At 48.1% G+C, this 15362-nt stretch overlaps 1 protein-coding gene across 1 annotated transcript; it reads left to right on the top strand.

Moving 5' to 3' along the window:
* Positions 1-1283: 1283 nt before the first annotated feature.
* Positions 1284-11995, top strand: CILP (cartilage intermediate layer protein). The gene is made up of 9 exons (XM_084213375.1): positions 1284-1389; positions 2788-2911; positions 3747-3830; positions 4587-4640; positions 6132-6317; positions 7421-7735; positions 7840-7948; positions 8389-8546; positions 9141-11995. The coding sequence occupies exons 2-9, from the start codon at positions 2863-2865 to the stop codon at positions 11669-11671; spliced, it is 3486 nt and encodes a 1161-aa protein (XP_084069501.1). The 5' UTR covers positions 1284-1389; positions 2788-2862; the 3' UTR covers positions 11672-11995.
* Positions 11996-15362: the final 3367 nt, after the last annotated feature.

Genomic DNA, 15362 nt, shown 5'->3' with positions numbered 1-15362 from the left:
ATCTTCATGTTTATGTCAGAGGTCTGGAGCTTCCAGCTCACTGGGCACTCTTTGCCCACCATATAAACATTCTGCCATTTTTGGCACACCTCTGGTGTTTTTTCTTGTTCCCTCGTAAACATAAACAGGAGCTGATGTTTTTTAACTGATTAATTTTTATGTGACATCTTGATCTGTGTTCCTCCAGCACCACTCCCTCTGGCAGCAGGGCTGACAAGGATTACTAGGAGGCAGCTTGGGACACCACTGACCCCCACTGGCTGCCCCAACACCCATGCCCATCTTTTGGGGGTTGCTCCTGACACATAAAGCACATGCTTTCACACCACATTCCTGCAGCAACCATCTGCACAGTCCAGTGGCTCCAGGGCTGCACGCATGGGCGGCAGTCACTTGCACAAGGCCACGTGCTTTGTCAACACCCAGGAGCCCTGTGTCCACAGACCACTTGCCACAAGTTACATGAGAAAAATGTGGCTGCAGAGGGAGGAAAAGCCTGCAAGGCTGAAGCCAGCCTGAGGCAAGCAGGAAACTCTGGTTAGGGGTCATTGCTAGATCTCCCCATGGTTTGAGATGCAGTCACATTTATTTACAAGGATGGTCCTGCCTCTGCAGCTCTGTGCTACCCTATGTGTTCAAACCAATCCCACTGGCTTTGTCCCACATCCTCACACCCCCACAGCATCCTCATCTGATCCCTGCCAGAGCCAGCACAGGGGCAGAGGTGGGCAGAAGATGCAGGGAAATGGTGCCCAGCTGAGCCCACACCTGCAGAGTGGGGCAAATCCACGTGCACTGCTGTGTGGACACCACGTTTGTCCCAGACCAGATAAAGCCAAAAAGCATCCCCAAAACTCGTTGTCTGTTCACTGTATCTCCACCTTCAACACTCAGCAGCATGTATTTCAGATCCAGATCCAGGGTGAACCCCTAACAGGGACAGTGCCGTGCTGGGATGCGGTGCCCACACCAGGACGTGGTACCCACACCGTGCCCTGTCCCACCACCAGCAGCAGCCGCCACGCCATGGCATCGCCACAGGTTTCTGTTTACCATCACCTTATTAAGGGATTATTCAGGCTGCGGTTTCCTCACGCGTCCGATCTGTTTGTGCTCGCGGCTGGTGGCTCGCTGCCATCCCCTAAGCTACACGCCGGGCTATATAAGTGACCCCGCCGCCTCCGCGGCGGGAGGCTCGCACACAGCCCGGCTCCGCTCGGCGCAGGGGAGGTTTCGGTAAGCCGCAGCTCTCTCTCCTTCCTAACCGGCTGCAAATCCCTGAACACGCAGCTGACAAGCCCTCGTCTCGCCCGCGGATCTCAGCTCGGCTGGCGGCTCTGTGGCGAGAAGACAGGACTCTCCTTAAGCGGGGTTTTTATGGCTTTTTAGGTAAGAGAAAAAAAAAACCATACTGCTGTTTTCCGTTCTCTGGCAGATAGCGGTTATAGAATTCTCCTGCGTTAAGACGGCATAATTAAGAGTGGTTGTTGTTGAAGGTGAGGTGGAAATTAATTAATGGGCAGATGACCGCACAGAGGCTGAAAAACATCGATGAGGATGCAGTTCCCTGCGTTCCGCTTCTCCCTTCCTCGTCCCAGCTAATGGGCTTAGGGAAGGGTTACAGGACAGCTGGAGCGGGGGTCTGGGGGGCTTTGCTCACGCGGGGCTGTTTCATCTCCCGCGGCTCTGTCCCGCGCTGGCTCGAACAGCCCCCTGCCAGACAGGGGACGCAGCTCCAAACCCTCCCTGCTGCCAAGACCCGGCTGCTTGAACCCCCCTTTTTTAGCATCGTATGTCTGCGTACAGAGGGATGTATCCCAATCCCAAGCCCAGTGCTGAACAAGTTGCAGTCAGCTCCTAAAATAGTTGCCAAGTGGGAAACGGGATTAATTTTTTCCTGGTTATTGTCTGGCTGCGAGTTCACGACCCCACCATAAGCCCACAAAACACCGCTCATGTGTTGCTTGTTATTTTTGCTTGACTGGGATTTGCTGAGCCATAATCAAAGTATTTCCTAGTCCTACATTCCCTGGTCTCAGAGGGGATGGTTAGTACCACTTACAAATAAGAGTGTTCTCATCAGTGACTGCTCTTTGTCAGTCCCATTTTATGGGTAAACTGAGGCACCAAACGGCTGGGTCAATATTCTCCCTTCCTCCCAGTTCATTAATTTTGGGCGCATAAAATAAAGCACCTGGAATTCCAGCTGGTGTCACTAGGGATAACACCAGCTCCACGGGTACTTTCACAAATTAAATACCCAAATGCTTGATGCTCTAGGGCAAAGGGACGCACTGAAAACAAAATCAGAAGTGGCTGAGCTGGTGAAGAGTGGCATAAAGCCTCAGTCCCACATCTGTGCCTGCAGGAAATCCTCACACTATGCGCAGTTTGCAGGCAGAGGGATGGAGGCATGGGGCTGTCCCTGCTCCTGTGGGGAGCAGATCTGGGTGCTGGGGGGACTGCAGAGCTGCGTGGGCTGTAAGAGATCCCTGCAGAAGTACTTAAGCTGTTCCTAGGCATGTCAAGGAGATGCTGTTACAAAGCAGTGCTCTGCAAAATAGATTTGGGCTCAGATGTGATGGTGAGAAGCAGGGGGGATGCGAGCACAGATGTGGAGCCCCTGCTGCTCCCCACTGGGGAGGTAAATGAAGAGCTGCTGGGGGTGGATGAACAGGTGGTATAAGTGCCCCTGTGGCATGTTTTGGGGTGGTTCAGCCTGGGAGAAGCTCCCCAAAAGCAGCAGGACCTGGGTGAGCTTTCACAGAGTCGGGCTTGTCTCTGCAGGACTGAAGAAGTCGTGGGACGTCTGCGGAAACTCCAGGAATCCCCCGGTCACCTCTGGAGACAGCGAAAGGCACCATGAAAGGCTGGATCCTCCTCCTCCTCTGGGGAGCCACTTCTGTTTTAGGTGAAGGTTAAACGTTTCCATTCTGGTCACTGCTCTGTCCCCTGCCCATGCCAGTGCAGGCACGTCTGCTGGCAGCCGCTGAGCCAGCAGACGCAGCCCGACATCGATGCTGGGCGCTGGTCTGGGCCACTGCGGCGTTTGCCCGGACAGATAACTTCCACACAAGGGCTGGCTCCCATCCAGCCCCCAGAGTTTGAGCAAAGCCTGTCTGCAAGTCAGTGAGCCTCTGGTTTACCAGGGATGAACTCCCTGGCTCACTGGTCATGCTAGGACCATCCCTGCCTGCTGTCTCTGAGATCCCATAGTGTCCAGTCTGCACCCAGAGGAGCACAGGGGCAGAGCTGGGCACAGGGGAGAGCTAGTGCTTGGGCTTAGCTTCCCAATTCATATGGGACTGTTCCCAGCAAGCACCCCAGGAACCAGCCACGGCCATCAGCTCCCCTTGGGCATGCAGGTGGCCAGCAAGTTCAGAAACCAGCTCTCATCCCATAAAAGCAACCAACATTATCCACCTTGGATTAATTTTTCCTTGTGCACAGACAGGAAGGACATATTTTATCTCTCCGGCTATAAAAAGATTCATTGATCTGAGCTGCTCCAACACAGGAAGTACAGAAAGTTTTTCTTGGGTGATAAGGGAAATCAAAAATTTGTATCATATCTGAGCTGCAGTGATGCTGTAAGACATATCCATTACGTCCCTTTCTTGGCATCTCCTGCACTGCATCCTACAGGAGCTCTAACCGGCCACAGTCCAATGGGAAAGCTGTAATTTTGAGCCTAAGGATGCCCAATTCCTTGAATCTAATTTATTCTCTCAATTATTGACCCTTAGGACAAAGGATTCTGAAACCAGCCCTCAGCAGGGTCCAGATAGGACAGAGAACCTTCAGCCCGTTGGTAATGCTCAGCTTGGAGAGTAAGTTAATTCCCACCCTGGGTGGATTTTCCTCTCGGGGCAATTTTCCCAACAATACACAACTAACAAGTATTATTTGAGTCGAAGAGGACATTTAGGGTTAGAATCATTCTATGATTCTATGATTTAGGCAATGGAATAAATGTTAATCATCCACGACCTCCTGTAGGGTTTTGGCTATCACTGACACATGCTGTTGGCTCCTCTCCTGGAAAAGGGAAGGTCAACGTGTGACTACAGCCCCAGCTCCTGCGGGAGGCACGCGCAGGCTGGGAGGGTGAGAAGAGCCCAGGGATGGGCCAGCACATGCTCTGACCTGCCTCTACCCTGCCCAGCCTGTTCCCACACCCTGGGCGGTTTGTGACACCATTCCTTCAGAATTAAAGCCTGTGGGGAATTAATTAACCTGCAGAGCCCACTCTGCTCATTAATTCCTGAGAGATGCTCCAGCTTCTCATTTTTACTGTCCAGAGCTCAGAACTGAAATTTCAGCAGGCACTGAAAGGGCTGGCCATGCTGAAGGATTTGTGGAGTTTGCCAGCCTTTTGCCCACCTCCCAGCAGCTCTGTTAGCCACTGGGAAGAATCAAAGCACCAAAACCATGGACTCTGAGAGGTCCCCTCCACTTGCTGAGAGGTATATTTTTGAAAACCACTGGTAAAATAGTTTTCCCCTGAAAGTGGATGCAGAAGGAAGGGATACTGGGGCTGGCTCCCTGGCTGGCAAACTCTGCCTGAATCACCCCTCTGCCCACAGGTACGAGGAGCAGCTCTCGCCGGGGAGACCCAACTTTCATCCACGTCAGACGCAGTATGTTCCTGCTGGCCGGTGCCACGGGCCAGCCCTGTCCCTTCCCATGTCCCCACCAACGCTCAACCCCTCAGCTTCTCCCTCATCCTCCACATTCTGCTTTTTCTGCTGTGAAAACGCTACTTAGAGCCCTATAATGCCATTTTCCTCCACGGGATTCCCCTGCTCATTTCCTATCATCACGAGTCCTGCAGATTAAAGCAACTGAACCCAAACAAGCTTAGGATCTTGCTGAGATCCCACTTTAATCTGTTGCACATTCAGTTTTTGCTTCGGGCAAGCACAAATCGGCATTTATCCACAGGATGTGACCTCGTCCCCAAGCCCACCTCCTCCTGCATGCCTCAAATTGCTAAATAAGTCATAGATCCCACTACTTGGGATGCTGAACTAGAGATGCTGATGTGCCAACAGATTAAAACCCTGCCCATTTAAGCCAAGTGCTCGCTCCAAGCCAGACATGACGCTCCCATATCTGCTCTCATTTAAAGGGTCTTTTCTTCCCACCTGCTTTTATAAGCCAGGATTGTTTTCAAACACCCATTCACAATTTGAACAGTCCAGCCCTGTGCCAGTCTGCCTTTCTAGGAAACAAATCAACCTGCTCTATTACAAACTGGATGGAAGAATAGGTATGGGAGATGACATAGCACACATCTCCAAGAAACTTCATTTTTAGAAACTTTAGTCACCGGTGCATCCTTATAAACATTATTAGAGCACTGTCATTTTTAAAATAGCCCAAACCACAGACTTGGAGTCGATCTCATCTATTCAAAGTAGCTTAAATTAATAACATCTAGTAGCCCGCTTAAAGAAATTCCTTTAAAAATCGAACCTCATATTAAACTCCCAATGTGTTTTGCAAATTTTCTGTTTTATCAGTCAGCTGGCTCCTGACATGTTCAGCCTGCTCGGTAGCATCTTAAGCTTCTGGTTTGCACTCAGTAAAAGTGGTGCTCACAATAGGACACACGCTGCCCCTATAGAAAACATATGTTGAAATTTGGTTAAAGACATTCAACATGGTCATACCAACAATTTTACCCTTTTTTTGTAACTATTTAACCATTTTACCTTTTATTTAAACTATTTAACCACATTTGAAACAGACATAAGTGTTGCCCCTCAAACAACATTTAAATGAGAATGTGTGTTTGATTTCCTTAAGCCAAAGTTATTCAACACTAAGCATGAGCTGCCTGCACTTTGCTCCCTCTGGGTTTATCTTAATCATCCTGAATTTGGTCGCCTGCGGGGAATTAAGTCAGAAGCCTTCAGATGCCTTCTTATGCTTTAATTCCCAGCTCCCTGAACATGCTTTAATTCCCAGCTCCCTGAACACGCTCTGAGTTTGTTTAATCCACGTGGTACGTAATATCCAAATGTATAGTCTGAGCTCTATAGAAGCTGCTAAAATCCAACTGCCTGTTTTTGGGCAGCTCTGTGTGTAATGTGCATCTCAGTAACACACCACTGATGTTATTCAAGGTCCACTGGTGCAAGATTCAAAAAGGTTTTTGTCTCCATGGTCGAAATGGAGCGAGTGCTCAGCAAAGTGTGGCCAAACCGGGGTGCAGAAGCGTACCAGATCCTGCCTAGCTGAGCACCTCTGGGGCGTGCACTGTAACGAAGCAACTGAGGAAGGGCGGCTCTGCATTGGACATGTTTGCTCAGGTGCTCCTATAAACTACTTATGGGCAGGGAGGAATGTCATGGTCTCACCGCTGCCCAGGTGTTGAACTCCCTTTGCTGTCATTTTACCATCTTTCTCTCCTTTGACAGAATTTAGTGATCTCCAAGCAGGGCTGGAGAGTGCAGAGCAGAACAGGGTGACTTTAGTGCCAAACAGAAAGATAACAGGGATTCACAATATCTTGGGGATATAGAAAAAAATCTCATTAATCTTTTTATAACAGCAGCACTCAAGGTAGAGTCAGTGACTGCACACAGCTGCCTCCATAAAACCTCCAGGAAAGAGATGCTTCAGGAATATCAAATTGCCATAGTCCCTGCTGAAGGGGCTTGTAATTAATTATACTATTCTTATAATCTCCTTTTAACCAAATAATTCTGAAAAAATTCTGAAAATATGTTTTGTGCAGAAAAGTTGTTTCAGGTTTTCCCTGATTTCTTACATTTATTTTCATCTTTGAAATACCAGATAGCTCCTCTACAGGGATGCTCTGTGATTGTAAAAGTAATGAACTGAGCCTTGCGAAAAGACAGATTATCATTTAGGGTTAATCACTATAGGTAAATAAGAATAGAATAATACTTTTGAGCCCAAATGTTAAACCTATCGGGTAACGCTCACTTGGCAATTGTCCCACATTCTGCCCAAGCCAGGATACCATTGAATAAGGGAAGACAGCTTTTGGGACAGACCAAAATCACAACTTCTGAGAATACACTAGTAACAGAAACCTAGAAAGTTTATGACATTGAATTTGTAATCTTGCCAGGGTTGAGCTAAGAGCCCACATGCTGATCTGGATTCAAATTCCCCTGAAATTCCCCTTTGGGGAAGGTAAATAACAGTTCCTAGCTGTAATTATATCCACGTGGCTGCTTTCTACTAATTGTCAGGTTCAAAATGACATCGTCCCTGCCTTTCTAATGCACAGCTGTGGGTAATCAGGAAAAATATGTTTTGGATACAATTTACTCCTTATGCAGTACTTGCCTTATTGCATCTAAATGAAAAGCAGATGCAAGAACACGCTGTGAGTGTTGTGGGGACCTGGGGCTATTTTTTGACCTGTCTGCTTCTCCTCCAGCCTGCAACATCACCTGCCCCATGGGCCATGTCAATGCCGACTGTGACACTTGCATGTGTGAGGATGCCACCCTGCACGGGAAGGTGTCTCTCGAGGATGGGTCACCTGCTGCCGATGCTCGGGTCTACCTGCAAGCCAAGAAACTCAAGTTGTTGACAATGGCAGATAACAGAGGCATGTTTAGAATCCCAGGGGTTTGTCCTGATGGCAAAAACACTCTTAAAATAAAGAAAGCCAAATATGCAACAGCGACTGTCACCGTGCCTGAGAGCAACCGGAGAAACCTGGCAATCCAAGTGCAGCTGCACCGATCAGGTAGCCCCAAAGAGGGGGGGTGCAGGAAGCTTTACGCAGGCATCAGAAATAAACTGGTTTTTTGAGAGGAAGAGTAATGAGATGGCTTTTTCCTCCTCCTACAGGCAAACCCTATGTTTTCAGGAGCCCTGAGGACAAAGCCAGGAGAGTGGGACAGAGTGTGTCACTCTGCTGCGAGGCCCGAGGGAGTCCAGCTCCTGACCGCTACCTCTGGTAAGGAGCTTGAATTTGATCTGCCAGAAGTCTTAGCTGTCCCATGGATGCCAGTTTTATCTCCTTACCATCTCCATAAATTGGGGGGTTTAGTTATAAAACAGTTAAATGCACTGAGAACTGATGGCTGCAAGTGATGGTTTCCTCAAGATGGCACAGCAACGTCATCTGCTGAGGGATTCACTGGAAAAATACAAAGAGTTTAAAAACCTCATCAGACACAACTGGCAGCTCTGCCTCCCTGCCAGCTCTCCAGCAGCCACATCGCAGTACTGCCACAAGTAGGGGAAAATTTTTAAGTGATGCCACCTAGCCAAACTAAAATCTCAGGGAAACCAAGGCAGGAAATCTGGCAAAATCCACATAGTAGGATGCAGGATTAGGCCATTGCTGTGCTCCAGCCAGATAGTCAGTCTCTGTCCCTTAACTGTTCCTGGCAGGTACCACAATGGCTCACTGCTGGATCCCTCCTTGTACAAATATAAAAACAACCTGATTCTGAAGAACCTGAAGAGAGAACAGTCAGGAGAGTATTTCTGCAAGGCCAGCAGTGCTGGGGGGTCGGCAAAGTCCCAAGTTGCCAAGCTGGCTGTCATAGGTAAGAGAAAATGTGCCTGATGCTCTCCAAACAGCTGGGGAGGTATTGGTGTGCAGGAACCAGAAACCGTTATACATCTGGTAAAGAAAAGTCACAGGAAAAATTCTTGAGGTTTATGTCATTCATCTGCAGACAATCTTTAGTGAGCTGGTTATGAACCAGACGCTCCCTACAAACCAGAGTTCTGGATTGCAGGTGGCCTATCAACCTCAACCTGCTCCTGTCAGGAGATTTCTCACTGTACCTGCTGCCTGACATGGGAATATTTCTGCTTAGGGTTGTTTTAAACTCTTGGGATACATTCTAGTCTTGCCATAGTCAAAAAGCCAGGCAGCAGCAGAGCATCAAGCTGAGGGTGGGCTGGATGACCATAGTGGATAAGCAGGAACAGGGAGGATCCTGCAAACAGCTCTTAATCAGGGTCCTAAAGCTAAAGCTGAGCTATTTGCTCACTGAAATGAGTTAACCAGCTCACCAAAATCCTGCAAAATCCTCACTGCTTTTAGGAGCAATGTTTAGCTCTGAGGTTTCAGACAACATAGTGATAGCTGTACAATTATTTCATGCTGCTCATTAAGAAATCCTATTCAACAGGAAGACAAGAGGCAGCCTGTGACTCCCAACCCCAAAGCCACCTCATCCGACTTCCTCATGATTGCTTCCAAAAAGCAACAAACTCCTTCTATTATGACGTGGGCAAGTGTCCAGCAAAGACCTGTGTGGGGAAGCTGGATAAGGGACTTCGGTGTAAGGACAACATCTCCTACTGCTGTGGGGTATCCAAGATGGAAACTAGGGACATCTCCTGCGATGGCTACACGCTCCCCACTAAAGTCATCGTCGAATGTGGTTGCAAAATATGCACTGAGACCAAAATAATGGTTCGAGGCAGAGCCACAGCAGCAGATAACGGTGAGCCACTGAGGTTTGGCCACATCTACATGGGGAACAAGAGAGTGAGTATGACTGGCTACAAGGGAACTTTCTCCATCCACGTCCCAGCAGATATGGAGAGACTGGTTCTAACTTTCGTGGACCGGCTGCAGAAGTTTGTGAACACAACAAAAGTTCTGCCCTTCAAGGAAAACGGAGGTGCTGTATTTCATGAGATCAAGCTACTGAGAAAGAAAGCCCCTGTTACACTGGAATCTGCTGAAACCAATGTGATTTCTTTGGGGGAAATGGAAGAAGATGATCCAATTGCTGAATTAGAAATTCCTCCCAATGCATTTTACAGGAAAAATGGAGAGGTCTACAGTGGCAAAGTGAAAGCCAGCGTGACATTTCTGGACCCAAGAAACATCTCTACAGCCCCTGTGACACAAAGTGACCTGAACTTTGTAGATGAGGAAGGAGACGTATTTCCGCTCCGCACATACGGCATGTTTTCTGTGGACTTCACAGATGAACAGGGCACTGAGTCCCTCAATGCAGAAAAGGTGAAGGTTCATTTGGATGCTGCTCAGGTCAAGATGCCAGAGCATGTGCAAGAGATGAAGCTTTGGTCCCTGAACCCAGAGACAGGGTTATGGGAGGAAGAAGGGGACTTCAACCTCGAGAAAAGCACACGGCGCAAAAGGGAGGAGAGAACCTTTTTGGTTGGGAACATGGAGATCAAAGAGAGGCGTCTTTTTAACCTGGATGTTCCTGAGAGCAGACGGTGCTACGTCAAAGTACGAGCCTACAGAAGTGAGCGATTTCTGCCAAGTGAGCAGATCCAAGGGGTTGTGATTTCTATTATAAACTTGGAACCAGAACCAGGGTTCTCCTCCAACCCCAGAGCATGGGGTCGTTTTGACAGCGTAGTCACTGGTCCCAATGGCGCCTGTGTGCCTGCCTTCTGCGATGAGCAAAACCCTGAAGCCTACGGAGCTTACATCTTGGCAAGCATGGGGGGTGAAGAGCTCGAAGCTGTGCCCTCTGCTCCCAAACTCAACCCTGCTGCTATTGGGGTCCCACAGCCATACCTCAACAAGCTTAACTACAGGAGGACAGACCACGAGGACTCCAACATCAAGAAAACAGCATTCAGCATTAACATGGCCAAGCCAAGCCCTAATTCCCCAGAAGAGAACAATGGCCCTATTTATGCCTATGAAAACCTCAGTGAATGTGAGGAAGCTCCACACAGTGCTGCTCACTTCAGGTTTTACAGGATAGAAGGAGACCGGTATGACTACAACACTGTTCCCTTCAGTGAAGATGACCTCATGAGCTGGACCGATGACTACCTAGCATGGTGGCCCAAGCCCATGGAATTTAGAGCCTGCTACATTAAAGTAAAAATAAACGGACCCCAGGAAGTGAATGTAAGATCTCGTAACATGGGTGGGACACACCCACGCACCATCGGCAAGCTCTACGGCATCCGGGATGTGCGCAGCATCCGTGACCCCCAGCAGCGGGACGTGTCGGCAGCCTGCCTGGAGTTCAAGTGCAGTGGAATGCTCTTTGACCAGGACCGCGTGGACCGCACACTCGTCAAAGTGATCCCACAAGGCAACTGCCGTCGAGTGAGTGTCAACAGCATGCTCCATGAGTACCTGGTGAACCACCTTCCCATGGCCACCAACAATGACACCAGTGAGTACACAATGCTGGCACCTCTTGACCCGCTGGGACACAACTACGGCATCTACACAGTCACTGATCAAGACCCGAGGATCGCCAAGGAAATTGCCCTGGGCAGATGTTTCGATGGCACATCTGATGGCACATCCAGAACCATGAAGAGCGATGTCGGCATTGGGTTGACTTTCACTTGTTCAGAGAGGAGCACAACAGAGCAAAGCATCTTCCAGTCTCAGAGGAACTTGGGCCAGCAGTCTCCAAGGGACTCGGGCCGGCAGTCTCTGAGGGACTCGGGCCGGCAGTCTCCGGGGGACTCGGGCCGGCAGTCTCCAGGGGACTCGGGCCGGCAGTCTCCAAGGGACTGGAGCCAGCAGTCTCCGAGGGACTCGGGCCGGCAGTCTCCAAGGGACTGGAGCCAGCAGTCTCCAAGGGACTCGGGCCAGCAGTCCATCCTGGTTCTGCCAGGGCAAAGCCCTGTGTACCAGAGGCCGCCAGCAAGCCGCCGTAACAATCAAGCCAGGATCCCGATGACAGGTCAATGTCCCACCTACTAGAGCTGTATAGGAGCATTGGTAAAGTCACTCATGCTCCATTAAATATAATTTGAAAGCAACATCAACCTGCTAAATAACGTAATTGAAAGCTGGTAGGTGTCATTATTTATGAGACATAATTAAGGTGCCATTTTCTTCCCACCCCAGAAAGAAAAGACATAAGGCGTGAATTGGGGGCAAGCAGAGGTAGTGAGTTTGTGTCTTATTAAATGCATCCATAAAAATCTTCTTTCTGCCTGACAATAAACAGCTTCACATGATAGCCTAAAGGGAAGACTAAACATATGATTCAATTAAGTCATGTACATAAAACATTCTTCTGTTCTGCATCTGCAGACTTTGCCAGCTCAAGTACCTGTACAGTAGTTGGTAACATGAAAAGGAATAAACTGATTTCCTCATACTGAATTCAACTGCAAGGTTTCGTACTTGAAATGTAAGTATTTTATTTATTTCTAGCTTGTTTTAGAATTACTGTATTCAAGCTAAACTACTGGCAGCTGCATTTCTAAGAACTCACATGCTCAATAGCACAGAGAAGCCATGTGGATTTATAGGCTCCACGTAGATACAGATAGAGTTTTCTCTTGCTTCTTACATTACTTGACAAGAAATCTATGCTCTTTGATAGGGTAGGTTAATAAAAAAAGAAATTTTGTAACTTTGACAATGTGTGTCACTTTTGTGTTTGAAATGCCCAAGTAAATAAACCACATGTAGAGCTGAGCAAATAATAACCTGCAGGATTTCATCTTTCTGTTCACAAACAGGTCACAACTTTATCAGTGTGAGACTGATCCTGGATATGGGTGAGGGGTTTTGTTCCAGGGGATGCCTGGTTCTCCTGCAGCTCCAGGGTTTGGCCATGGCATGCTGCAGTCAGGGAATCTCTCCCCAGCTTGACAAGTGGAGAGTCAGCAATGGTTCTGGGAGAATCAGAGCAGCAGGTCTGGGCAGGGATGAATTAGGGAGTGGCACAAGACAGAGGGAAAGGAGGGCTGGGAATTTGTGCTTTAAGGATGATAGGAAACCAGGCAATGTAGAGCAGTGCTGGGTGGAGATACGGAGAAGATGGGCTTCCCTCCACACCCAGCAGCAGTGAGCATAAGGAGCTGGCAAGAAGCTGCTCTTAGCCGAAGGTACAGCTGGCCACAGAAGGGGTCAGCGATCCCTCTCCAAGTGACCTTTGTCTTTTCCACCCCCCACCCTTCCTAGAGGGAAATCAAGGACCTTACAGCACAGAAGACACCTCGTGTTTACAGGCAACACTGGCAATAAAATTTTGGGGTGCAGACAAACCAGCAAGTCTCTGACACCAAAATTCCCACCAACAGAGGTCATAAAAAGGTTGGCAGTGCAATTGGATGCAAACTGGATTTCAAACACGTGCTCCAACATAGATCTCCCACTGCTACTTAATCCCCTCCTATGGATATGAAGCCAGTTCTAGGCCTATGCTGCCATACCCACTGCCCACCAAGGGCATCGGGATTCTTTCAATAGTGTTTAGCAAGCTTGTTCTCAGGTCCGACACAGGACAGGCTGAATTATGCCTTAATAGGTTTAAAAAATCCTTAATAATCCACTTTTTAATGCAAATTGACAGTTATCAAAGAAAAACAGAAAAGGAAGAGCTGTGGAATACTCCGGCACATCCTCTTCATACCAATAAATTTAGACTCAGTGTGTTTTCTTTTGTGTCTAGTCTGCTGCAAGGGCTTGGCAGGAGCTGGAGCCAAGGCGGCCAGTGGGGAGCATTGGCTTGGACCTTCCCACAGAGCTCTTGGCTTGCACAGAGAAATGTCTCTTCCCTCTGCTCCCCTCCTCCCCTGCAGACAGACAGCCAAATCCCAAACTTTGTTTCATCACTTTGAGAGTGAAATAACACAAATGACTTCTACAGACAAACCCAGGAGATAAATGGATGAAAGCAGGATCAGGATCTGATCCCTGTGCTGCATGTGGGCTTGCCAGTCAAACACAGCAGACTACAGGGCTCTTCCTCCTGGGGAGAAAAGTGTGTTTAACAGCACTGAAATAGTCACGGCCCTACAGCCTGGAACAGCCAGAAGCTCTCCAAGTTTCCCCAAACTGTCCCCCTCTGCAGCTTAGCACTGACTTGGAGGAACAAACTAATCTGTGCACTCACTGAGTCCCTGAGCTCTCTCAGGAGGCTTCTGGCAGACTGTGTTGGACGCAGAGCAAGACAGAGGTTTCCATCACGGGTGCTTAAGCACTACCAACAGAAAACAACCATGACATAACCACCACTCAGGGCTAACACTTCACCATTACTGATGAGCCACCATCCCAAATACATTAAGAAAAGTTTATATAGGAGCAAAGCTACTGCAGGGTCCTGGCATCTGCTACTCACACAAATTTTATGTTACAGTTCACTGTCAGTTCTGACTCCTCCAGCTTGTGTTTATGGTAAGTGTACGGCAGTGTCCTTACTGCAGCCTGAAACCCAATGCACACTCCCACATATCAGAGAGCATCAGCTGGAGGAATGTGGGAAGGCTGGGACTCAGCTCCTCCCTTGGCCTTAACCTTTGGACCACCAACCTTGAGGAACAGGCTGAAGAAGGAGACCGGGCTCCCAAACATCGGCAGGTTTGTGGCTAATGGCAAAGCATCTCCCATTAGGGTCACTTAGTTTCCAATCCGCAGATAAATAGAGTGACCTATCCCTCCTGTTTTTGAAGGAAACTATTGCTTCCCAGAAGCTCTCAGGACACTAGAGATAGGATAAACAAAAGGAGAGAGATTCTTGTCTGGCCTCAACCAGCAAGTTATTGGGAGATTTTGCAAACAACTTTATAAAAAGGCTCAAGTACTTCTCTGATTAGTCACTTACACTTTTTATTTATTTGTAATGTATTCAGGAAACAGGAATAAAGAGGTTTCCTAGGAAGCAGGGGGAGTAGTAAGGTTGTGGAACATGAAACAGATGCATCTATTTGTGAGTCACCAGCATCCTAGGAAATATCACTACCTCTACTAACATTTATTTGAAATCCATGATGAAATCATCCCTACCCAACACCAGAGCCCTTCTGGTGCCCAAATATTTTGCAGTTCTGCCAGTAATTTGGTCCCAGTGATATTAAACTGAGCCATAGTGGACATTGGGTCTGTGAATACCTCTGTTGCTTTCCCTCTCTCCTCTGAGAGCAGGACAGCTGTTTTATTTTGCTAAGATCCTGTTCCAATGGCCAGGGTAGCTGTATTCAACCCCATCAGTGGTACTGGGGATCGAATCACTGTGTCTGTGTTCCAGAGTCAACCCTGACATGCAATTCCACACCTCATCAGTGAATGCCCCATTTTTTTTTTGTCTGTTCTGCAAAAATAATCAGATTTTCATTACTTACTGAGTTAAATCCCTGCAGAGCCAGGTGAAAGCAAAGTTTCCAGAGACATTCTGGCTAACAGCTACCTGGGGAACACCAATTCCACTTAAAACTTCACTACCATGCCAAAAATAGCATGCCAAAGACTTTCTCCATAAAAAAAATAAATTAATCTTACCTTCTTTTGCTTCATAAAATGACTTGAGTAAAGTTGTGCATATCCAGAGCTAGGACATTAGCTATTATTACACAACTCAGAATAGTCTAATCTTTTATAACCTCTCACACAGAAAGCAAAAGAAGCCGTATAGCAAACTCTACACAGATCAAAAGAT

This window comes from Fringilla coelebs (assembly GCF_963513975.1).
Source record: "Fringilla coelebs genome assembly, chromosome: 12".
Lineage (NCBI taxonomy): Eukaryota > Metazoa > Chordata > Aves > Passeriformes > Fringillidae > Fringilla > Fringilla coelebs.
This window is presented reverse-complemented; position numbering and strand designations above follow the sequence as displayed.

What these genes read in the sequence shown, in the direction of transcription:
- CILP (XM_084213375.1), top strand. Translation starts at nt 2,863, where the DNA reads ATGAAAGGCTGGATCCTCCTCCTCCTCTGGGGAGCCACTTCTGTTTTA. An exon ending in AGTGCAGCTGCACCGATCAG is followed by an intron (nt 7,736 to 7,839) that starts GTAGCCCCAAAG and finishes CTCCTCCTACAG; the next exon opens with GCAAACCCTATGTTTTCAGG. An exon ending in GCTCCTGACCGCTACCTCTG is followed by an intron (nt 7,949 to 8,388) that starts GTAAGGAGCTTG and finishes TGTTCCTGGCAG; the next exon opens with GTACCACAATGGCTCACTGC.